The sequence below is a fragment of the Bos grunniens genome, chromosome 13 (genome assembly GCF_055505025.1).
Source record: "Bos grunniens cultivar Pamir isolate PY7600 chromosome 13, Bosgru_T2T1.0, whole genome shotgun sequence".
In the NCBI taxonomy this organism is placed as follows: domain Eukaryota; kingdom Metazoa; phylum Chordata; class Mammalia; order Artiodactyla; family Bovidae; genus Bos; species Bos grunniens.
In genome coordinates, this window is record NC_141177.1 from 42,773,989 (window position 1) to 42,797,307 (window position 23,319).

Genomic DNA, 23,319 nt, shown 5'->3' on the forward strand with positions numbered 1-23,319 from the left:
GAGTGAAGCCCCAGAGTTCTCTGTGGTAACTAAAGGTTTCTGGGAGCTCACTGTAAGGCCCGGGAGAGCCAGTGCGGAGAGGCTTTGTAGTGCTTAGTGTTGAAGGTTAAGAGGTTCATTTGACAGCTCTTCTTTGCACCTGTTGCATGGGTTCCTCCCGCTCCTTCACCCCACATCGCTTCTCCCCTTCTCTCCCACCCCTGTCAACAGCATCATTTTTCTACCCTTAACTGCCACTAAGGACAGTTATCCAGTGAATACGGACCCAAGGTAACTTGTAATAGTGAAGTCAAATGCTTATGTTTTTCCCTGCAGTAGGGCAACATTTTTCATCTCTGATTTTCCTTGGCCAAATGGAGGATGTCATTCAGGGAACCCCAGGTGTTTTGAAGATGAAAAGGAAGGTAGGGGGCCCAGTGCAGTGCTTATTAACCACAGAGAGAATTTGGTTCCCTTCAAGAAATAGCAAAGTAATGGCACAGGAGAGATGATGACTCTTAATGAATTCATGTGAGTAAAGTGTGAGGTGACCAGTTTGGGGACGTGCAGTCCAGAGGCCACCTTCTGGAGGAGAAAAACGAAACAATTGTTTTCTATTACTGCACCGTATTGACCTCCCTTTCCGGAATCACACGGGGCCACTTTGATTTCATGTCCAATGCAGAATTGCCTCTGTCTGAGTGCTTCGCCTGCCACTTAATTTAAATAAGGCGGCTGACGTGACACTGCAGTCCACAGTCAGGCCTGAGGCAGGACTAATCTCAGGTGCTCCTTCAGTCAGTGGACTGTTCCACTTTCATCTCTGCCTCCTCAAAAACATCCTGCCTAGGGGGTCAGGAGACCCCACCCCCACCCCCAAATCCCACCGACCTGCAGGGCCCGAACATCTTCAGCTTTCAAACACTACCTCTCCTGTTCAGACTAAAGTGCCACCGGAGGTATCAACCGTCTGGAAAATAAAACAGCCTCCCAGGCCAGATTGAAAAAAAAAAAAAAAAATAGGAGCTGAAAGCTACAGAAATCAACTCCAGAGGCGGCGTCTAACCCTGGACAGGTGGCACCTTGGCACCAATGCATTGCAATCACTTTCTTCCTGAGCTGCAGGGCTGAACCCCTCTCCCAGAAAGACCTACACCCCTCAATCTGGAGCGGGGAGCGCGCTGGGGGGAGGAGCCAGGAGCCTGGGGCTAGAGGTCTGTGACCTCCCGCCGAGCCGTGCTCTCGGCCTTGGATCGGCTATCTAGTGTAAACGCGGTTTCACACATAAATAACGTGCCACATCTGGCCCTACGGTTTTATGGCGTCTTAGCGACCGAGCAATTTATAGATGGCGACCTTGTTAGGCAGCAGCCCGGGCTCGCCTGGAGCTGAGGGGTCCGAGACCACGCTGGGGACGGAGGAGGGGCAAGGGAGAGGCGAGGCCTGGGGTCTCAGGTCTCCGTCTTCTAGGGGCCGCTCCGGAGAGGGACCACCCGCCTGTTTGGGGATGGGGGTCGCAGCAAGGTGGCAGCCCCCCTCCTTCCAAGCCGGCCATGTGGCAGCTGAAAGAGCCATCGAAGCCCAAGTGTGTTTGCGCTCATACCCAATTTATTACCGCTGAACATATGGCCAATATTTTGACTCACGTCAGTCGGGCAAGGAAAACAAACAGAGCGCGCGGCGCTGGGGAGCGGCCCCCTCCGCTGGGGCTGCGCGGCGGCCGCGGGGCCGAAGCCCGGAGGGTGGGGCCGCCGGGCCAGGAGCCGGAGCCGGGAGGGGGAGCGCTCGCCGCGCCAGTGCCCGTGCGCCCGCGGCTCTGCAGCCGCCCGAGGCTTGGGATAAAGAGCGGCCGGGGATCCGCGTGCTCTGCTGGCCGGGGCTCCGGGCGCAGCTCCAGGTGAGCCTTCCGCTCGCGCGTGGTCCGGGGTGGTCGGGATCTCGGGGTGCGCTGCTGCTCGAGGAGCCGTGGGTCGCCCCCACCCCCGCCCCCAGCTGTCGCGCCAGCAGCCAGCGCGGGCCTCCGCCGCCGCCGGGGACCCGAACGCCTCGGGGCCGGGACCCTGACGCGCGGGCCCGGGGGGGTCTCGGGGTCCCACGCACAACTGCCTGAGCGGCCCCCTCTCGCGATTCTCGCCTCGGCTCGGGGGTGGGGGGTGTCGGGAAGCAGCAGGTGGCCAAGTGCCGGGCGTCTCGGGTCCTTCGCCGGCTCCGCGGGTCACGAGGGGGGCGCTGGGGAGGGACTGAGCCCCGCCCGCCGCGCCCCCCGGGAGGGAAAAGTTTTACCTGCCGCCGAGGCCAGGTGTTCCGACCGCGGCGCACTTTCCAGCCCGCGGGAGAGCGGGACCTCCGGAGGCCCGCAGGTGCGGGCGCCGGGGAACGCGGGGAGGAGCGGCGCGGCGGGGCTCGGAGCCCCGCCCGGGAGGGCGCGACGGGGGAGGGGCGCCGAGGAGGGGGGTCCCTGGTAGGTGGGGGGGGGGACTAGATAAAGGCTCGCCAGGAGATTCGGCCGGGCTGTCTCCGCGGCGCCGGGAGTGGGAGGCGGAGCGGGCGCGCCCCGCGCCTCGGGCCCCTCCCCATCGCCGGCTCGGAAGGTTCCCGGGCCGCCCCAGCCCCAGCCGGGAACGGCGCGCCTCTGCCCTACCTTCGCGGGTAAGTCTCCCCGGTGCGCGTAGGGCGGAGGCGATATCCCCCAGGCAATTTGGAGATGGCGCCTCTCGGAGAAAGAGGTGCTCTTCGGGCGGAACTGGGCCACGGGGTGGGGTGGGGGGTGAGGAGGAAGAGAGTGAGGGGCGGGAGTCACCAGCAGGAAGGACTAGGGATGGGGGACCGAGCAGGGGTCAGGGGGGGTCTTTGCGGAGGCGGCTCCAGCCAGGACTTTGAGGGGTCGCGCCAGGCGCCAGACAGTTCTCGTTTGTGTCAGTAGAGATCGCCAGAGGATCAGAAATGCGCCTCAGTGGGCTCTGCTGAGGCCCTGGTCTCCTAGGGGCGCCCCCTCTGCGCCCCCCTGCGAACCCCTCCCCAAACACACACACACCGCGAGGAGGCCCTTTGGCGCGCCTCTCGCACGTTCTCGATCTCGGTGGCGCTCGGGGATGGAAAGGGGGCGTTGCATCCAGCGGATGTCTGTGGACCTCGGGGGCTCAGACTGGTGAAATGAGAGAGCCCCAGGAATCCCTTCTCTCTGGTGCCGGAGGGCCCTCGAGAGTTGGTTCCCCGCTTTCCAGGCCGAGCTCGCAGGCTATGCGCTGGCTGGAAGCGCGGCCTCCCCGCGCCGGCGAGGGCAACAAGGCGCCGAGCCTTCAGCCCAGCTCCAAGTGCCGAGTACTAACCCGTTTGGAGAGGCCGCTGGCTTTTCGAAGTCTTCTGGGAATGATTTTGTCACGTGTTAAGAAGTAAATTCAGATAAGAACGTGCTTTCGGCGTCGTGTTTTCTAGAGAAACCCAAATCTCCTGCATTGAAATCACCCTTATGGCGGGGGGAGGTCGAGCTTGGCTGGAAGAACGTTCCTGAAGGCAACACTGACGCTGCGTAATCTCATTGTAACATATTTAATCATTAGAGAAGCGCGAACGAATAGAGCAAAGGGGTGAGCCCGGGGGGACGTGGCGTTTGGTTCCCCAATAAACCGGTGACAATGGATTGGCTGAGATGGGCTCATTTGGCCTAAAGGGGGCTTAGAGCTACGTTTTTACAGAAAATATTGGAGGAAGGCCCGTTCCATTTTGCAGCGCGCCCCGAGCCACATTTCCTGTTCAATTTAACATCCATGAAAGTTAAACGGCTTTTCTCGCCTTTTATTTTATTGGATGCATTTTCAAAGATCTCATTAAAGCACATTTATCAAAGTCCTAACATATGTCCGCCGGGTCTTACGCCCACACAATGAGGCTGATTAATAGAAAGAGAAATCCTAATTTCTATTACAGTTTATGTCCTCGGGAAATGTCTGCTTTTTTTTTTTTTTTTTTTCTGAGGCAGATAATTGGGAAAGTGATGTCTTTCACCTTGTAGAAGAGGGTGGAGGAAGGGGTCAGCTCTAGCCGATACCTGCACCCTACACCCACGATTAATTGCAGGAGGGACTCCAGGCTCTAGGTCCCAAAGATCAGCTCTCTCCGGATCTTTATAGAGTTCTTGGGGCTGCAGGAAGAGGTAGGGAGGGGGGTTCAGATATAGAATCTGAGCCCTGTCTCTGGGCCTAGAAAATTTCTCTGCCCAACATCTTCGTGAAAGGACTGCCCTGGAAGGCGCCCTCATTCTTCCCCTCCTGTGGTACGAGTTAACACAATATAGATCAAAGAAAGAAAAAAACTTCACCTTTGACTTGAACCCAAAGTGGACTCAGATTTCCTTTCCTTCACACTAGTCCCTGCTTTCTGGTCCCTCTGTCCAATGACTGTGGGTCTCTCCTACCAGAGATTAGCACCTGTCCTGATCTGGCCTCACTGACAGGGCCGTAGTGCCCCCCAACCTCCTATCCCACGCCTTATCCCACACCCTCACCTCCACCCACACACCCCACGCCTACCTTCACCACCCCCACCCCCACAGGCTGCAGGGACTTCCAGGGACCTTGCTTCCTTCTCCAGGGGCAGAAGGTGACACCAGTTGGTGCTAGGACCCAGTGCAGATGAGCCTACTTTTCAGTTTTCTGGTTGGGAAAGGTCCTGCTTGGGGTTGGTACCCTGGGGCCGCACTCCTGGACTTCTATCCTCTGGCGGCCAGAGCTGACACCCCTGCTCTCTGCAGCACCCCCCACCCCCGGCCCCATTCCCCTACCTGAAGTGGAAGCCACCACAAGCGACCTTGGAGGAATGCCTCTTAAAGGTGGGCATCTTGGTCGCCAGGCTTGGGAACCAGGTTGGAAGGTATTTCCCGTCCCCGCTGATTTTGAGTGCACACCATGCTCTGAGTCTCCAACCTGAGCTAAAATAAACCTCACCCCTCCCACAAAACCTTTGTGTCCCTGCAGCTAATCCTGTGAGGTGGGAAGGAAGGTGCCACGCGCTTTGTTTCTGGAGTGAATGTAGACAAACACTTAGCACCTTGGCGCTAACCAGACAATAATCCACTTGAAGGCTGTTATCTGAGATGGGATGTGCCAGGTGCCGGAGAGATCAGCCACGTACTGTACCAGAGACAGTTTCTTTCAACGTCTTTTCATTCCAAAAAAAGAAAAGTCAAATTAGTGTTTACAAATAATGGGAAAGACCTTGTATTTTTAATGACTGGACGGGCTTTTGTGGACTGGGTAGGGCGAGGGGTGCAGCCTGGAGCTTCAAGGCTTTGGGGTCCTCAAGGTCGCCCTCCCTTTTTAGAGTAGGACTTCAAGGTACCCCCCACCCCGGACTTTTTCTGCCCTGAACTCCTCTGGAGGAGGCACCTACCCAACAAGCTCTCACCAGCTTGAAAAGGGTAGGAGGAGTGCAGAGCACCTCCCAAGAGACCTTCAAGCCAAGAGGCTGTAGGCGAGAGGGAAGCACTCGGAGTCAGGGCACTGGGTGCTGCCCCGCCCACCTCGTCCAGGCACACCAAGCCAAGCTCCCACACGTGGGTGTGACCAGGTCTCACTTCACTTTCCCAGAGGACCTTCCCGTCTTGGTTTGCGGCTGTTCAGAGTGCACCCCTCCCCCAACAGGGGGCGTTCAGCCGTGCACAGTGCAGGCACAGGGCGCTGGGGGTCAGGGCGCGCCAGGGTGGCCCCCCGATCTCGGCAGCTCAGAAAAGGCGCTTGTGTTTGAGCTACCTGGGAAAGTAAACAGGTAAACACTGGGCCGACTTGGAGGACCACTTGTCCTGGAGTGGGGACACTTAGCCTGTGTACATTTGCCTCCTGCCCGGGCCTCCAGTGGTGGTTCAGCTCCCCACGTGCCCTCTGCAGCCCCTGCCCCTCCATCCCTCCGACACCGGAGCTGAGCGGCCTGAGAAGTCTCCTAAGAAGATGCCTTCCAGCGTCCAGGGAGAAAGATCCTCTCCGTTCACTCCCCCCGCCTCCCCTTGGAGCCTGTAACACCCTTTGAGCAAGAGGAGGCAGAACTCAAGATGTGTAAGGAAGTTGGAGCCCCAACACCCAAGCCTAATGACCCAGGGTGGGGGGCCTCTGGCTGCTCAGGTGACCCTGCAGGGGTCCGAGGTGGTGGTCGCACACCAGAGAGCTAAGCCGTGTCCCCCTCTGGCCCAGGACAGCTGCCATCAATCTTCCAGCACCTCTCAGTTTCTCCCCAAGTTTGCAGCAGACGGCCCAAGGCTGAACAGCTCAGGAGCTTCCCCAGAAAGCGTGGCAGAAACCAGAGCCCAAACCCAAACAAGAGGGGACCCAGGACACAGTCCCCTCCTGGGTGTGCGTGACGGCACCCAGAAAGAAGGTACTCAAGAATCCCAGGATGGGGAGACCAGCACATCCAAGCAGAGCTGGTTGACCAGAGGACCTAGGATGTTCAGAGCTGACTAAGTGTAAAGATGGGGGTATTTGTGAGGACTCTGAAAGGGCCAGGGGCGCGGGGTTCGGCCTTCTGGGTGGTCCGTATCCCACCAGGCAGGAGACTCCTGGCTCAAAAAGTCCGGGCTGTGCTGCTCCCAGCGAGACCCCTTGGGGAACCCTTCGGATGCAATCACCTGTCTAATTTCTGGACAGAGGTGTGGTTTAGTGCCTGGCGCCCCGCTCTTCAGGCTGCAGGAGATCCGAGAGACCCTGGGCATCAGACCTGTCCCCCGGCCGCCAGCTGCTCCCCAGCCGGCCTCCCAGCATCCGCAGGCCACTCCTGGGGGACTTGAATTTTATGATCTTCCTCTAACTAGCTGAGTTTCTCCCCTTCAATTACAGGCCTCCCAGCGGTCTCCCTGGGCCTTTTCAATTGCAAATGTCAGTGCTTTGGAAGCGGACGCGGGAACCGCACGGGCAACGGAGCGCTGGGCAAAATGGATTCGCGAGGTCCCTGGAGGGAGACACTGAGCGCAGCGGCTGGGGCAGGAAAAACTACCAGGGGTGAGGGTGGAGCGGGGAGCAGAGACCCAGACCGCGCCCTGTGCAGGCTGGAGTTTGGGCCCCCCCACCCCCGCAAAAGCTGCAGAAAGGGGCCCCTGAGACCCGAGGTGTGGGAGAACTCCCCCTATTGAGGCCGAGGGGCCTGGGCTGGCGGGGACGGGGGGACCCTCTCCGTGAACTGGGCCCAGGGTCCCGAGGTGAGGTGAGGAGGCCTTGTTTCTCAGGGTGCTGCCCGTCAGTGCTCCTTCTCCAGGATCAATTTCCAGGAAGGTGGTCTCCCAGGTGCTCTGTGCTCTGTGTAGACCTGTGGGGTGGGCCCAGGGAGGGGACATGATCCACAGTGGCAGCGCTGATGGGATCCTGGGAGAGGCCACCGTAAGGACGGAAGGGAGAAGTTAGAAGCGAAGTGGAACTAGGTGGTTCCCAAGTGAGGGACTGAGCAGGCTGGGTGCGGGGGGCGGGGCAGGGTGGGGGTGGGGGTGGTGGTGTCTGGGGGCACCCCTCCCAAAGACGGTTCAGGACATAAGCCAAAGGGACACACTTCTTGCCAAAAGGGACATTTCTCACCCAACCCAGCAGTTGGCCTGGCCCAACCAGACTCGTTTCTGACCTTCCTGATGCTTAACCTGGTCCCGAAGAGACAACCCCCCTCCCCTTAGGACAGATGAAGCCAAGGAAGGGTCAGGACGATTTTTTTCTGCAAAGCTTGGGTTGAGGAACTTTCCCTCGCCAGTTATTTATTTAGCAGCTGAGTAACAATGGCCGGGGCAGGCCCAGGAGCCCTTGTTTCCAAACTCTGGGCCTCCCCGACGCCTGCAGACCCAACTTCCCTCCTCTGACTGGACGGGGCAGGGAGCTCCCGAGTGAGGGGGGAGGGGAGGCAAGGCGTGGGTAGGCTGGGAAAGGCAGACTGGAGAGAGAAAGGGGGGAAAAAGCACGAAAAGTAATGGGTTCGAGGAACAGGATTCAAACCAGTTTCTAATTCCTACGGGGGCGGGGGAGAAGAAAGGAGAAAGGGAAAAGTAGGAGGAAAAAGAGGAATGGGGAGCGTCGACATGAAGGGGTTTCCTTAATATTGTGGACGGATTCAGAAATGAATGAAGAGATAGTCCATTGAAAAGGGTTGAATGCCATGACAACTAGGAACAACCTTAGATTTATTCCAAACAGTTAGGACACATTGAAAGAGAGCGTCAATCATGTATTATTTCGCCACTGAAATAAATGCAAAAACCGAGCCGGGACAAAGGCTTCCAACGGGAGCGGGACATTTGTCTACATTTCGCTCATTGTCCGCAGCTTAGCAATCGGTTTGTATTTGTGTTTGCCCGGGTCCGACCACCCAGGACGCGCCGACGAGGGGCTCGCTCTAACCTGGGGCATTGTCACCCACGTCACATACTGGGGGCGAGGCAGCGAGGGCTGCAGAAAGCCGCCGAGCGGCTCAGGGAGAGGCGCCCTCGCCGGGCGCTGGCAACTCGGGGGCGGCCGGGGCGCGGAGGCCGCAGCTGCGCACGGGGAGGCCGGGCGCCCGCGCTGCGCTCGCGGCGAGGAGGCGGCCAGACCTGGACCCCCGCCGCGGCCTTCTCCGTTCCCCGATCCCCGGGCAAAGCACAGTTCAGACGCTTCTCTGGGGTGGACGAGCATCAGGTAGCAAACCTGCCCCCCACCCCCCCGCCAAAAATACAAAACTGGAAGGAGGGGCGGGGCTGCGGCGAGGACTTTTCCTCGCCGGCCCCGGACAGAAGGTGCCTTCCCGGGAAAGTTCAGTTCCAACCTCACGCAAGCTGGGAGCCTGCGGCGTGTCCTCGCAACACGCCCCTGAGGCATCCGAAAGGACTCTCTGCGGAGAAGAAAACTCCACAGAGAAATCAGCAGCACCTCCCGCCCTGTGACCCCCTCCTCCGCCGTTTTGGGGTCCTCGCCCCCCTGGAGACCGCGCCCGCGCCCCGCCACCCCTCCCCTCTCTCCGCCCCCGCTGGAGGCTGCAGAGGGAGGCATAATAGGGGGCAGGGAGGGCGCGGGGCCGTCTGCCCTTCCCTCCACACGGAGGGCGCGGCCCGCGGGCCCGGAGGTGGTGGGGCCGGGGCCGATCGAGGCTCGGGGAAGACGTCCCAACTCCCCCTTCCCCCGCCCCTCCCCGGGCGTCCGCACAGCGCCAAGAGAACGGTGCTGTCCTGCTCGGCTGCACGGAGCTGGAGGGGGAGAGGGGAGGCGGGGAGACGGAAATAAATGTCTTTAGCAAATAAAGGGTGGCGGGCCGGGGTGGGGGGGAGTTGTGCGGGTGTCGCTGGGTGGTGGCTCCGGTCGGCCTCGAGCCGATCCTTCTCCTGGATTTCGGGCTCTTTCGGCGTTAACTAGAATCAATTACTTGCCTTGTCATTTCTGGTACTCATCCTTAAGCCTCAACCAAAATATTGACCTAGGAGGCTTACAGAAGTTGGGCTCTTGCCATTTGAACCGGATCTTGTTTAGGGAACCGCCAGCGATGGGAAGGAGAGATTTCCGCGACTCAGCCTGCGCCCCCTCCCCCTTTTCCAAAGGCGCCACAAATCGCCAATTTTCCGGCTTGCTGGGGGCGGGCGCGCGGGGGCGGGGAGGCAGGAACCCTTGAATGTTAAGGAGGACTTTTTTTTTCTTTTCCCTCCTCCTCCTCCGGCTTTCTGTTTTGTTTTCTTTCCTCCTCCCTCGCTTTTTTTTTTTTTTTTTAAGATGCAATTTGTTAAAACGGCCCTTTCAAGTGTGTGGAGTCGCGAGCGACGCGGTGGTCCTTTGTATGTAAATACTGGGTTAAAAAAAAAAAAAAAAAAGGCTTGCCCAGTCTTTGCAATTAATTGACACGTTACACCTCTCATCTTGCTCTAGAGGGCTGTTGGCTGGGAGCGCGGAGCTCCCCAAAACCCACAATTTCACATCTGCAAATACAGTCTTCATCCACTTGACTTCCAAGACCCGCCCACACGTGTCCAACCTTTGGGTTTTAATGTCTCCCCCCTCCTTTTTTTCCACCCTTCTCTCGCTCCCTCTCTCGCTCCCCCTCCCTCCCTCTGTCTCTCTTTCCCTCCCTCTCTTTCTCCCCCTCTTCCCCCCCTCTCCCCAGGTTCGTGAGTGGAGCCCAGCCTTATATGGACTGATCGCTCGGGCAATGGCCCATTTTTTCCTCGCCACCAGCCGCCACCGCGCGCCGAGCGGCCGCCGGAGCTGACGCCGCCTTGGCACCCCTCCTGGAGTTACAAACTCGGGCCCGGCCCGCGGCGCTGGCGCGCAGGCCGCCCGGCACCCCGCGTCCATTTCCGCGTGCCTGTAGAGAAGACACCGACAACGCCTGGGGTTTTTTTCCCCCCTCTCCCCTCTCCGAGAGTTTCTTTCTCTTTCTTAAACATAATAATCTCTCTAATTAAAGCCCATCCCCCCCTCCCCTCCCCCAACCCCTCTCCCTATACCCCCTCCCCCGCCCCTACTGGGAGAGCCACGAATTGATCAAGTGAAGCTACAACTTTGCGGCATAAATTGCGGGGTCCGGGCCATGTCGCTGACCAACACAAAGACGGGGTTTTCGGTCAAGGACATCTTGGACCTGCCGGACACCAACGATGAGGAGGGCTCGGTGGCCGAAGGGCCGGAGGAGGAGAACGAGGGGCCGGAGCCCGCCAAGAGGGCCGGGCCGCTGGGGCAGGGCGCCCTGGACACAGTGCAGAGCCTGCCCCTGAAGAACCCCTTCTACGACAGCAGCGACAACCCGTACACGCGCTGGCTGGCCAGCACCGAGGGCCTTCAGTACTCGCGTAAGTAGCGCAGCTGGACTGCCGCGGCTGGTGACCGCAGCCCGGACCGGACGCAGGAAGGGGAAGGGGCCCCGTGAGCCGGATCCCTCACCCTGCGCCCCGGAAAGATGCCTAACGCTTGTTTGGGATGCCCTGTTCTCTTCCCGCCTCGCCAGACGCCCCTGGGATGGGAGTGAGGGGGGGACACTTGGTCTCACGTTCTTTCCAAAGAGAAATTAGGAGGAAGGGGCGGGGGAGGGGAGTACCTCCCAAGGGCCGGTTACAGACGTCAACCGGGACGGACGGCTCGGGCCGTGGCCCCCTCCCCCATTCCGACTGCCGGGAGTGACCAGCCTGGAGCCGGCCAGCCTGCCTCGGGGTACGGGGAGAGGGTGGCCTGGGTATAAATAGCTCACCCTACCCCCCCTCCACGTTTCATAGAGGCTGCTTTGTGCAGTGCGGAGGGTGTCCAGAAAGTCGGAAAGCAGAAACGAAAGCCCCCAAAAACCTGCCTTAAATGGCCGACCCGATCAATGCCGGGATTGTGGGTTTTTTCTTTTAAAAATCTGCCCACGTCTCTCCGGAGAGGAAACTGCTTAAGGGGGCCGGAGCCCATAACCCGCGGTGATCTCCTCTGCGCGCCACTCCTCCCCGCCCCCCCCCAAATACGCACCCATCCTGGGGGAACCCCTAGAAACCAGAGCCCCGAGCCCCTACTCCTGCCTCTTCTCTTTCCCCCAGGGGAGCGGGGAGACGCCGACAGTTCCATCCGGTGTGGAGCAGGGCGAGGGTCTGGGCGAAGGCAGCCGGGCCGGCCTGCAGGGCGCGCGGGGCAGAGGGCGCGCGGAGGATCCAGGGCGCACGGGGACTACAGGCGTCTGACAGACTTCCCTCTCTTCCAGTGCACGGGCTGGCGGCCGGCGCGGCGCCCCAAGACTCGAGTTCCAAGTCCCCGGAGCCATCGGCCGACGAGTCACCGGACAATGACAAGGAGACCCCCGGCGGCGGGGGGGACGCCGGCAAGAAGCGGAAGCGGCGGGTGCTCTTCTCCAAAGCGCAGACCTACGAGCTGGAGCGGCGCTTCCGGCAGCAGCGGTACCTGTCGGCGCCCGAGCGCGAGCACCTGGCCAGCCTTATCCGCCTGACGCCCACGCAGGTGAAGATCTGGTTCCAGAACCACCGCTACAAGATGAAGCGCGCCCGGGCCGAGAAAGGTATGGAGGTGACGCCCTTGCCCTCACCGCGCCGGGTGGCCGTGCCCGTTTTGGTCAGGGACGGCAAGCCGTGCCACGCGCTCAAAGCCCAGGACCTGGCAGCAGCCACCTTCCAGGCGGGCATCCCCTTTTCGGCCTACAGCGCGCAGTCTCTGCAACACATGCAGTACAACGCCCAGTACAGCTCGGCCGGCGCCCCCCAGTACCCGACAGCACACCCCCTGGTCCAGGCCCAGCCGTGGACTTGGTGAGCGCCTGCCCCTCCCAGACTCGAGGCCCCTGGCCCAGGCCCCACCCCGGCGGCAGAGGCGCGGAGGACTCTCGGCCCGTACGGTGGTGATTATATTATTATAATTATTATTATGGAGTCGAGTTGACTCTCGGCTTCGTCGGAGAGGCTCCAAGAGTTGGCCTGCACCTCCATGGAGAGGCAGTTCCACCCACCCAGCTCCGCCTCACCCCTCTCTCCGTTTGAACCATTGGAGATGGCTGAACCCTAAGCCGTGTTTACAGAATGTTTGCGCAGCTTCGCTTCTCTGCTTCTCCCCGGGGACCTAATGGTCCCAACGTTAACTTCCTCACTCGAGAAGGAGAAAAAGACCCCCCACCCCCGCGCCCTGCTTTTGTGAATTTTGTAAAATACGTTTGTGTGAGTAGCGATATTGTCAGCGTCTTCTTCTAAAGCAAGTGGAAAACACTTTAAAAATATAGAGGATTTTTTTTCTCTTTTTTTTTTTTATAAGAAAATGCTAAATATTTATGGCCATGTAAACGTTCTGACAACTGGTGGCAGATTTCGCTTTTCGTTGTAAATATCAGTGGTGATTGTTGCCAAAATGACCTTCAGGAAGGGCCCGTACTCCTCCGGGCCCAACTCCTTTCTTTGTGGTTTGTTTTGGTTTGCTTCTGTTTGGTTACTCCTGATTTCTTTTCTTTATATATTTTTAAATTTTGTTCAGTGCAAACATTTCTCAAATGTGACAAAAGAAAAACATAATGTAGGCGAGCGAGAAGGCCCCCTGCCCCGTCCTCCTGGGCCTGAGCCCCGGAAATTGGAGTTCAGCGGTTCTGTGCGGTTCCCCAAGAGCGCCGGGCGCTGAAAGCTTTCAATTTTTTTAAATAAGAATTTTAATAAAAATCCTGTGTTTAAAAAAATACAAGCCCGGCCCTCCGGTTCTGTCTTACTTTGTCGCCCCGCGCCGGGCCTGAGGCCTCGGGCAAGGAGCCGGGCCAGGCCGCGGGCCCCGCGCCCCCCAGCATCCTTTGGAGGCCGGGGCACCCGGGGCGCGGCAGAGGCCCCGGGAACAGGCCTCGCCCGGGCGGGCGGGTCAGGCACCGCGCCTCGGCCCTGGGACACCAGACCTTAGGCGAGAGCGCCGGGCCTCGGGCCTGTGAGCGGCCGAGCGGCCGCCCGGGGTCGCCCGGCTTCTCTCGGCCTCGCCCCCTGTCTGCCTCCGGGCGTCTGCGTCCTGGCGCGGGAGGAAGAATGACTTTGGAAAACTCGAAGGCCAGAAGAGCAAACCTTCCCTCGGTTGCCCAAGTCTACGAGTGGCTCCTTCAGCTGGGGAGCTGTTGATGCCACTACACTCGTGACTTTCACTTTGTTGCATTTGATTTAGCTCGTGCGAAGAAGGGGAGGGAGCGCTGAGGTTGAGACCGGTCGTCTTCTCTCCAATCCACAACCCCCTTGCCCGGGGTCGGGAGGTGACCTTAGAGGAGGCTCCCAGACCTGGGCGCGGAGGCCCGGGATGGGTTTCGGGGCGCTTCAGGCTTAGGCTACAAGGAGGGACGCAGGGACCGGGGCGCGGGCGACAGGAGTGTGCGGTGGCCTCGCCAGGCTTCTCGCCAGGCTTCTCGCCAGGCTTCTCGCCCGGGGAGGGCCAGGCAGCGGGAGCCGGAGGCGATCCCTGCTAACCGGAGCCTTCCTTGCATCCCCTCTTTCCGCGTCTCCAGCTGTCTCCCGGGACTGGATGCCGGGCCTCATCCCTTACTAGCATTCGGCTGTGCGCGGTACCCCCCAAGACCAGCTCTCTGGCGTGAAGCTGAGCAAATTGCTCTCTAGAAAGTAGGGATCTGGGGTGGGGTGGTGCGCCCCGGCCTCCTGGGCTGCGGTGAGGGGAGCGGGAGGTGAGCACACAGCCCAAGTTCGCCCGGGGGAGGGCGCCTCAGTCCTTCCCTCGTTAGAGGTCAGATTCCATCCCACCCTTGTCGCCGGGAGAGCTCCCTGAAGGACGCCGGCGCATACCCGGGGAGCATCGCAGAGGGCCCCGAGGACTCGGGGATAGGGCCTCCTATCTCCTGTTATCTCGCTGATTTCCGAAAACACTCGAGGCTCCGAAGCTCAGAGCCCAGCCAGAGCTGGGAGACGCCTCGGGATATTGGAAGTCGGCCCCATTCGGAAACAGTTTTTTTTTTCTCGAGCTCCACGTCCGTGGCTGGGGGCGGGGGGCGAGGAGGCAGAGCAAAAGGAGCCGGTCCCAGCTGACTTACTCGCTGCCTCTGGTTGATGATCAGATTTAATTCAATATCTAAAGCAAACATGATTATCCGTGTGACCAAATCGGCGCGTCAATAGCACTCAACGCTACCCGCCCGGGACGTGATTTCACGCTCTTCCCGCGTTGCGCAGCCACCCCTGGATAATTGAGGGCGCTGGAGTCTTTAGAATATCCTCCTAAATGTCCTTTCTCCTCTCCAGGTTCGACTGGGTTCTTTCAGGTTTTCCTAAATGCTGGAAAGTCTACCTTTGTTCCCCACACTAGCGTGGAAACGTTTGAAGTTTTATATTTTGCTCTTTGAAAAAACTAGGAGAATTCCCAAATCGTGTGTGCCAATGCCCAGCTTGCCCAGCTACCAACCAACCACTCAACATTCCTCTAGTAACCTCCCTATAACCCCATCCGCCCGCCGGGAAAGTGAGAGTTCTCAGCCTGTTGGAGTAGGGTTGTCAGGAGACCCGAGGCACAGCCCCAAGACTTGGCTGCTTTTGACTGTTTCAGGACCCAAACTTCTGGAAGCCAAAAATGATCGTAGGCGCCTGCCCCCCGCCCCCGCCAGGCCTCCAGCGAGGAAGGAGGCAGCGTGGAAGGGCCAAGTTCTCTCAGGCTTCCACGTGTGCGCTTTGAGGGCACATTTGGGGCGGTGGCCAGGCCCCGGGCCTGCTGTCTGGGTGTGCGCTCCAGCGGCTCGGAGCCCGGGAGGTGGGCCCGACGCCCGCCTCTCTCTGTCCTCGGGTCCCCACGGAGTCAATAAAAGCGCCCGCAGAGCCTGTGTGGCCCTAACCCCAGCGCCCTGGGAGCGCACCCGGCGCCGGGTTCGCTTCAGCAGTCTATCTTCGCCCAATCTACAGCGGGGCCGCACAAAACGGCACAATGGGAGAGCTGGGAGCCGGGGATGTTAGAGGCGTGCATATTAAAAAGGGACAGAGAAAGGATCGCAGGGGACAGAGAGGGGAAGAGGGAGAAGGGGCCCACCCTCCGTCCCTCCACCCCGCACCATTCAGCGCGCTTATCGCGGGCAGTGAATCCCAGAGTCAGGCAGAAGTCTCCTTGGGGTTTTGTTGGGCCCGTCACTGGGTCCCTTTGTCATCCGCGGGCTCCATGCTGGATTCCATATGGCCAGCTGGGCCAAGGGAGCGCGAGGAGGGACCCGCACAAAACCCAAATTGTGTCCGGCTTTCAAACCCTGTATTGTTGTCTGTGAAAGGAAGACGCATTAAAAATTCGTGCTATATCTATTGGGGAGGAGGCTGGAGGAGGGGGAAACAGCCACCCCTGTCTTTGATGGCCTCAGAGGGCGCTTGCCCCGCCTAGGCCCCGTGACACTCTGAGAGCTGGAGATCTCTTTCTCTGTCTCTGCCTCGGTCCCTCTAGCAAATACTGGCTCTAAGCTGGGGCTCGAGTCTGTGTACGTCCGCGTTCAGGGTCGGGGCTCCTTGCGCGCGCTTTGCGGGCTCCGGGGAGCTCAGCTAGCGGCTAGGCCTCTCCTGTCTAGGAGCCTGGAGTAGAGGCCAGTGGACCGTGCCAGGCGCAGGAGGACACCGAGGTGCCCAGCGTCGGGAGAAGCGCCGAGGCCACCAGCTTCGCGGCTCTAGGGTAGATGAAGAGCCAGGTCTCTTGTTCCTGAATTGGACGCGTCCTGACGCCTGGGCGCACGGAGCCAGCCCTCCTCGCTCTGCCGTAGAGGGTCAGGGACGCCAAGGGACTCTTTACCCTTGGATATCCGCTGCAGCCGGTCTGAGCCGGCTTTCACCCTGCGGGACCCCTCAGTGACCAACCCCCTGTCATTCAAATTATGCACCGGACCCTCCTGGCATCTCGGTGCTACCACTGGAAACCAGTTTAGAAACTTCTTTAACGACCAGCACCTCCGTGCTGGAGGAGAAAGGGACTTCCTCTTTAATTCTCAATGTCTCCTGCATCGTTGCCTTTGGAAAACGGAAGCAGAGTGGGATTGACTCACCTAAGCACTCCAAAGTTAGTGGGCGGTCAGAGAGCTTTGGGGTCATACCTTGTCCCTAGAGCCAAGTCAGAAATTCTCGTAAGGAGTCCCCAAACAAAAAACGTGTTAGACAAAACGAATTCTTGCTTAGGCTGTGCGCTGTATGGAAATAGAAATAGAATCCATCAAGGTTTCCAGGCGGAAATAACAGCTCATCCAAATTTCAGGCGACCACCCCCTTTGTTTTTCTATTTCCCACAACTGCTGTCATGTTTAGTAGAATCCTCTAACTTGATAAGAGTAGGAACCCCCCATCGCCACACTCCCCACCCCAGCCAAGGAAACAGTCTTTTCCTTACCTATTGACTATTGGGCTTAGTCGAGACCTGGTGTGGATTTCTCCAGCCTTTTCAAGAGCTTGGTCATTGAAAAGCTAATCCAATATTTACCGAGCATAAGGACAGTTCTCAGACGTATTTATTAAGGCCCTACACTAAGTGATACTTGGCCTGAAGACAAAGACTAGGGGAGGGGGTGTCCGGGCGCACCAGATCCAGCCCGGGTGGGGTCTCCGGGGCCCAGAACTTTGGAGATGCCGAGGTTCCTCTCCCGTGCTTAAGTGCCGTGTGGATTAGATATTGTGTTGGCCGGTATTTCAGGAAATATGTACTTGTGGCTTCCTGAGAGGCCGAGCGCAATGACACTCTAAACTGTGTCGATATATCATCTTTTATCCAGGATCTGCAAATAAACCCCTGATCCCCCAGCGCATTATAGCCACCGCTATCTCTCCAAGGAAGCGATCTGAGTTTTATTGCTTTCACCAACGCCCCAATTTTCTCTCTCTCTCACACACACACGCACACGCACACACACACTTTCCTCTCCCATCCATCCTGTATGGTTTTTAAGGACTCAATTTTTTTTCCCCCTTCCTCCCGGGGCATCACTATTAATAAAAAGACGAATAGGCCTCGGCGCCGCCACCCGAGCAAGTGAAGAAATGCAGGCCCGCCGGCCACCAGCCGCGCAGGGAACCCGGAGACGCACGGGCCGGGGTAGGGGGCAGGAGACCCCCGCGCGGGCCGCGCGCCGCCGCCAGGAGGCGCTCCAGCCCCTCGGCGTGCCCAGCCTCGCCCCACGCCCCGGGAGAGCGCCGGGAGGCAGCCGCGCCCCTCCTCCAGGTCCCCGACCGCCTTTCCACCAAGGCGCAACCAGGCCCAGTGAGGAGTCGGCGGCTCCGAACCCGGATTAGAGTGTGTAAATCGGCGGCGAGCTCGGCAGGTGCCGCTCGTCGATGGGGCTACCTACGTTTGCGGACCACTCGTTTACTCAATTGTAACTTTCCCTCCATCCTTCTCCCTACAAGGACGTGCCAGTCCTCTCCACAGTCTGCATTACATTTGGGCATAAACAGCAAAGCCGTCCTGTGGTCCAGGCGCGCGCTGGCCACGGGGAGGGCTCCGCGACGGGCCTCAGGGAGTGGGGTCCACCACCCCGAGACGACCTCTCGCACGTGTCAGTCCCTGTAAGGGCGGGCGAATGGTGGCGCCAAGTGGTTCAGGGAATAAAAGAGCGATGCTGAAAGGGAATTCCGATTTGGATGGAGGGCTGGAGGGCTGGAGGGCTGGGCTTGGGTGGGGGGTAGTGTCCTAGGAAGGAGAGACCCTCACCTGTCGCTCACCACCGAGTCGGGGGCTGCAGCCACTGCCGCTGGTCCTGGATCCCAATCCGGTGCAGGTGCGGCGGGTCGCTCCGGGGGGCGCACGGTGGGCGGTGAGCCCTCCGAGCCGCTGGCCGCTCCGGGGAACGCAAGGTGGGCGATGCAGCCGCGCCGTCCGGCCACCAGAGGGAGACGCCGCGCCGACGCCGGACGCTGGGGTCCGAGCGAGGGAGGCAGGACGGCGCCCCCCACCCCTGTTCAGAGCCGCCCCCGGCGCTGAGGCCCGGGTTGGAGCTCCGGATTCGCCGATGGTAGGAAGGGCGCCGGCCCCTGGGTGTCTCCTGAGAAGCTGGGTGCGGGGGACAGCGGGCTGGGGGCTGGACGGGTACAATGCGGCCACGTCCGCCCGCCGAGCCCAGGGCCCGCAGCTGCAGCGCGTTTGGTTGATTGTCCCGGGAATGCCCGACGTGAAACTGCCTCCTGTCCGAGGAGCGCGAGTCTCCCACACGTGCGTGCCTTTACTTTCTGATACCCCCCCGCCTTCCACACCCGCCGCGAGGGGGGTGGCAAGTCGGGGAGGCGGCAGTGCCCAGGGTGTCCGCGGGGTGGCGCGATTGGATAAGAAAAGGCCGGCGGCGGGCGCCGTCCAGACTGTCAGGGCAGTGGAGCTTGGATACCCGCGGACAGGAGCTGGGTGGGTGAGGCGTCCTTTACGCCAGGGTTGGGGCGTGCGGGTGGGTGTGTCCACTTATTTGGGAGAAGGCAAGAAAGATTGCTCAGGCTTAATTCCAGAAACTTTGACACTTTCTGCCCTTGATTCCAGAAAAGTTAAAACTCTCTGCCCTTGAACTCGGCGCCTGGAGCTGTGATAGAAGAGTTTAAAGGTATATCCACCCAGCCCAAGCACTTTTTCCCTTCCCCGGGCTGCTGACGCCATCCCAGTGTCACCGCCACTCCACAATCAGGATGCAGAACATTTCCATCAATCCCAAAGTGTTCCTTCCTGCTGGGATGTTTCTGAAAGGCTTAGGTGAAAGAAACCACCACCCCTTCCTTTGCTGCTGTTTCACCTTGTAGGGTGAATAGTGGGAAACCGGGTTCTCTGACCTCAGCCCCATACCAGGAGGTCGTGGCAACCACCGTTTACTGAGTATCCGCTGCTGCCTACTTCATCTTATGCATCTTATGCTGTTCTTCCTACATCTTACCTGATCATCACCCCTAACCTGTGCTCCTGCAGATGAGGAAACTAGGTCTCCAAGAAGTACCTACCCCCAGGAACCAGGCAGTGTCCTGGCAAAGAAGTGGTCCAGAGGGTGGAAGGAGGTTTAGCAGGTGCTCTGTGCTACTTCAGGAGAGGGCGGCGGGGTGGGGGTGCCTGGAGGCTCCCTCCTGTTCTGCAGAAGATGGCTGGGAGGCAAGCTCCTCCACAGAGCAGAGTTTGGGGTTTCCAGCCCACAGCCAGCACTCAGGCCCCAGCCCCTTGACTCCCTCAGAGAAGCCAGCACTGCAGCTCCCTCCCTGGGGCCATGCTGGGCCAGCAAGTGCGCCCCAAGAACTGAGGGAGAACAGGCTGGGGGTCCTCCCTCTGAGTCTGTTCTCAGCTCCAGGCCTGTGGCCTGCCATCTCCCCAGGTCTGGTGACACAGTTCCCCTCTGCACACTGCCCCCCCCCAGACTGATGACAATTGCCCTATACAAAGGGCAATTGATTTTCAATTGCCGAAGGATCTTATCTTAGGGTTTCCCTGATAGCTCAGTTGGTAAAGAATCCACCTGTAATGTAGGAGACCCCAGTTTGATTCCTGGGTCAGGAAAATCCCCTGGAGAAGGGATAGGCTACCCAGTCCCGTGTTCTTGGGCTTCTCTTGTGGCTCAGCTGGTAAAGAATGCAATGTGGGAGACCTGGGTTCCATCCGTGGGCTGGGAAGATCTCCTGGAGAAGGGAAGAGCTACCCACTCCAGTATTCTGGCCTGGAGAATTCCATGGACTGTATAGTCCATGGGGTTGCAAAGAGTCAGGCAGGACTGAGCAACTTTCACTTTCATATTTGTATCTTTAAATGATTATCCATCTTTTACCTGATGTGTGGGAAACGGAAAATAAGTTATGTTCTGTTGGTTCTGGTGCTGGTCTTAACCTAAGAAATTAACAAGAATATTAAAGGCATTTTACTTAAGTGTTTGCTTCCAGACCTCTCCATGTTTCTTTAACTCTGCAAGCTGCAACATAAAGGAATGGCCTTGGCATATACCAACATAAAAAGTTGGGAGGATAGGGATAGACATATAAGGCAAAGCCCAAGAAATCCAATTTTTGTTTCAGATACCAGATAGTTCAACTGTGAAAGCACCTTTCAGAAATAGCTGGCCCTTCTCCAGCAGTCATACAGCCAGCTCCTTCCAACCTGAAATGCTGCAGTTGAAGGTCCCACTCTGGTGGGTTTGGATGGAGGGAGTGGCTCCAGGGACTGCTGCAGGTGACAGCACCGCAGGTCACGTGGGTGAGGCTTCCAGGTCACGTGGCAGGAGGAGCAGGAGGATGCTAGAGCCCAGGATGCCGGCCAGGCCTGGGGTCACTAGCTCCCTTCGGTGGTGGCCTACATAAGAAACCAGCCCCCTTCCATCTCTCCCGCCACTTCTTGATGGTCCTCCCAGGGCCCTCTCCCTTATTAACTATTTGCACATGAATCTTTGTCTCAGGGTCTAATTTAGGGGACCCCACACCTGCTACCCTGGTGGCTCAGAGGGTAAAGCATCTGCCTGCAATTCAGAAGACCTGGGTTCGATCCCTGGAAATGGAAACCCACTCTGGTATTCTTGCCTGGAAAGTCCCATGGACGGAGAAGCCTGCTAGGCTATAGTCCATGGGTCACAAAGAGTCAGACAGGACTGAGCGACTTCACTGTCACTTTCACACTGCACTACACTTACCTGAGCTCTCAGGGTACCTTCATTCTGGAACTGGCATTGGCCTCTCGGGACTACCCTTGACCTCTGACTCACCCAGTGGCCTCTTCCTTGGGGTGACCACCGCTCATGCATCTTTCCATCCTAACTAGATGTTAGGATGCCACCCCTAGAGTTTGGGATGGCAAGAAAACTGTGAGCCAGGTGACTGTGTAGCGAGGGACCTACAGACTAGAGACCAGCTGCCCAGTCACTCTGGCTCCTCAAGGCCAAGCCCAGGGCAGCTGATCAGAATGATGGTGCTTGTCCCCCTCAGGACCCATCCTCAAGACCAGCAATTTGGTCTCACCCATCAGAAAGCCTGACTCCCAGCATCTCTGAGCTCAGGCCACATTTCTGCCTCCCGCCCCCCCACACCCCGAGAGGGGTCAGAGAGTGCCCTGTGGTGTGCAGGGTACCCACTGGGCAGGTTCTGGAGCTAAAACACCCGAGAGGCAGTTGGCTTCCAGCCTTCACGGTGACTCTTGGTCCAGGCGCGCAGGACACCATATGTCCACGTGTGGCAGAAGCCGCTCATGATCCACAAGACAGCTGTGCAGATGGACCAAATAGTGTCCCCAGGTTCACACGTCGTGGTCCCAACCCCCAGGCCTCAGAGCATGACTGTTTAGAGACTGGGTCTTAAAGAGATCATTTTAAAAATGAGATTGTTAGGGTGGGTGCTCGTTCAATATGACTGCTGTCCTTATAGGAAGAGGAAACCAGGACTCAGATGTGTGCAGGGGGACAACCACGAGAAGGACGCGACAGGGCGGCAGCAGACACAGGCCTCGGAAGAAACCAGCGCTGTGGACCACTTGATCTCAGAGCTTTAGCCTCCAGAGCTGAGAAGACAAACTTCTCTTGTTCAACACACACGTCTGTGGGACGTTGTCACGGGGGCCCGAGTGGCTGATCCATGGAGACAGAGTCTCAGCCTTGTCATCTTTCACTTTGAACTTCACTCTGGCTTCATTAGACATTTTTATCCTGACTCCCACCTGGTCCTGTCTTCTAGGCTAAAATAGCCACTTCCAGAGGTTCTAATCTGATGGATTAGAACTGTCCAGTTCTTTTTTCCCACACATGGGAGACAGTGGGTCTCTCTAGGTCTCTGGAGGGCCCCAGGGGTGGTGTCTCCTCAGGCCGTTCAGTGCCTGGCAGCCACGTTGCCCAGCATCCACCTGATTCCTGTGTATCCCACAGACCCAATTTCTGTTCCCAATTTCACAGGCATCACAGAGCCTCAGGGTGCACATGGGAAGGCCACCCCCACCAGAAAGCTTCCATGGCAGCATTAATTAGATGGAAGAACGGGGCCGGGAGTGGATCCCAGAGCCCAAAGTGCTCTCTGAACACACGCTCACGTGTTTGGGATGGATGTAGGAGGGCATGGACTCCTGCACAGGGATGGGCTCAGACCCCAAGGGAACCCCCACTCCTGACCCCCTCCCCAGAGCCGAACTGGGAGGATTTGACAAGCTCCCTGTGTCCACTTGGTCCCCTGGAGGCAGGTTTCTGTTGAGTTGCATTTGTCCTTATCCCGGGGCATGGATGAGAGTTCTGCAGACTTAGAGAAAACCAATCCCCTGAGACTTTGGAGAAATGCAGCTTCTGACTTGGCAGATGGGCAGGCTCCACGGGGAGGGAGACTGGAGCTGCTGCTGCAGGAAGTGAAGGCCTGGATGACAAGCCCAAGTGTGTCACCAGGTGAAAAGTGAAAAAGTAGCTCAGTCGTGTCCAGCTCTTTGTGACCTCATGGACTGTACAGTCCATAGAGTTCTCCAGGCCAGAATACTGGAGTGGGTAGCCTTTCCCTTCTCCAGGGGATCTTTCCAACCCAGGGATCAAACCCAGGTCTCCCACATTGCAGGCGGATTCTTTACCAGCTGAACTATCAGGATAGCCCAAAGCCCCTATCAATTATTCATTATCCATTTATTATCCATTATCCAATTATTCTATTATCAATATGATGACCATTGGATGGGGGGGCCACCCCAAATATGAGGGCAGGAAATCTTAAAATAGTCTTTGAATCATTTGAGAGAAGAGTAAAAAGTAATCCATATGTGTAAAAAGTTAATCCAAAGTTTCTGTAGACCAAGTAGAAGAAATCTTAGCCTCATTTCATAGCAATTCCCTCCCTGGAATTTCCAAATAAGAAGCCAAGGCCCAAGGAGGGAAGCAGTCTGCCCCGTTGCACAGCCCGGGGGCAGCACCCACACACTTCCCACCTCAATCCACACGGCCCTCAGGGGACTCCCCGTCTTTCAAACCAGGACTGTGTGACTGTGATGCATACACAGACTATGAGGAGCCTGG

General features: G+C 58.4%; 1 protein-coding gene across 2 annotated transcripts; it reads left to right on the forward strand.

Moving 5' to 3' along the window:
* The first annotated feature begins 1,737 nt into the window (after positions 1-1,737).
* Positions 1,738-13,098, forward strand: NKX2-2 (NK2 homeobox 2). 2 transcript variants are annotated; one of them, XM_086331196.1, is made up of 3 exons: positions 1,738-1,876; positions 10,066-10,750; positions 11,632-13,098. In XM_086331196.1, exons 2-3 carry the CDS (start codon positions 10,492-10,494, stop codon positions 12,192-12,194), a joined length of 822 nt encoding a protein of 273 aa, XP_086187322.1. In that variant the 5' UTR covers positions 1,738-1,876; positions 10,066-10,491; the 3' UTR covers positions 12,195-13,098. The 2 variants fall into 2 exon arrangements, with proteins under 2 accessions (XP_086187322.1, XP_086187321.1); XM_086331195.1 differs by lacking the exon at positions 1,738-1,876 and adding an exon at positions 2,438-2,628.
* The last annotated feature ends 10,221 nt before the right edge of the window (positions 13,099-23,319 follow it).

Excerpts from the sequence above, each read along its gene's own strand:
- NKX2-2 (XM_086331196.1), top strand. The coding sequence starts at position 10,492 with ATGTCGCTGACCAACACAAAGACGGGGTTTTCGGTCAAGGACATCTTG. Across the intron at positions 10,751-11,631 it reads CGAGGGCCTTCAGTACTCGC|TGCACGGGCTGGCGGCCGGC; the intron begins GTAAGTAGCGCA and ends CCTCTCTTCCAG.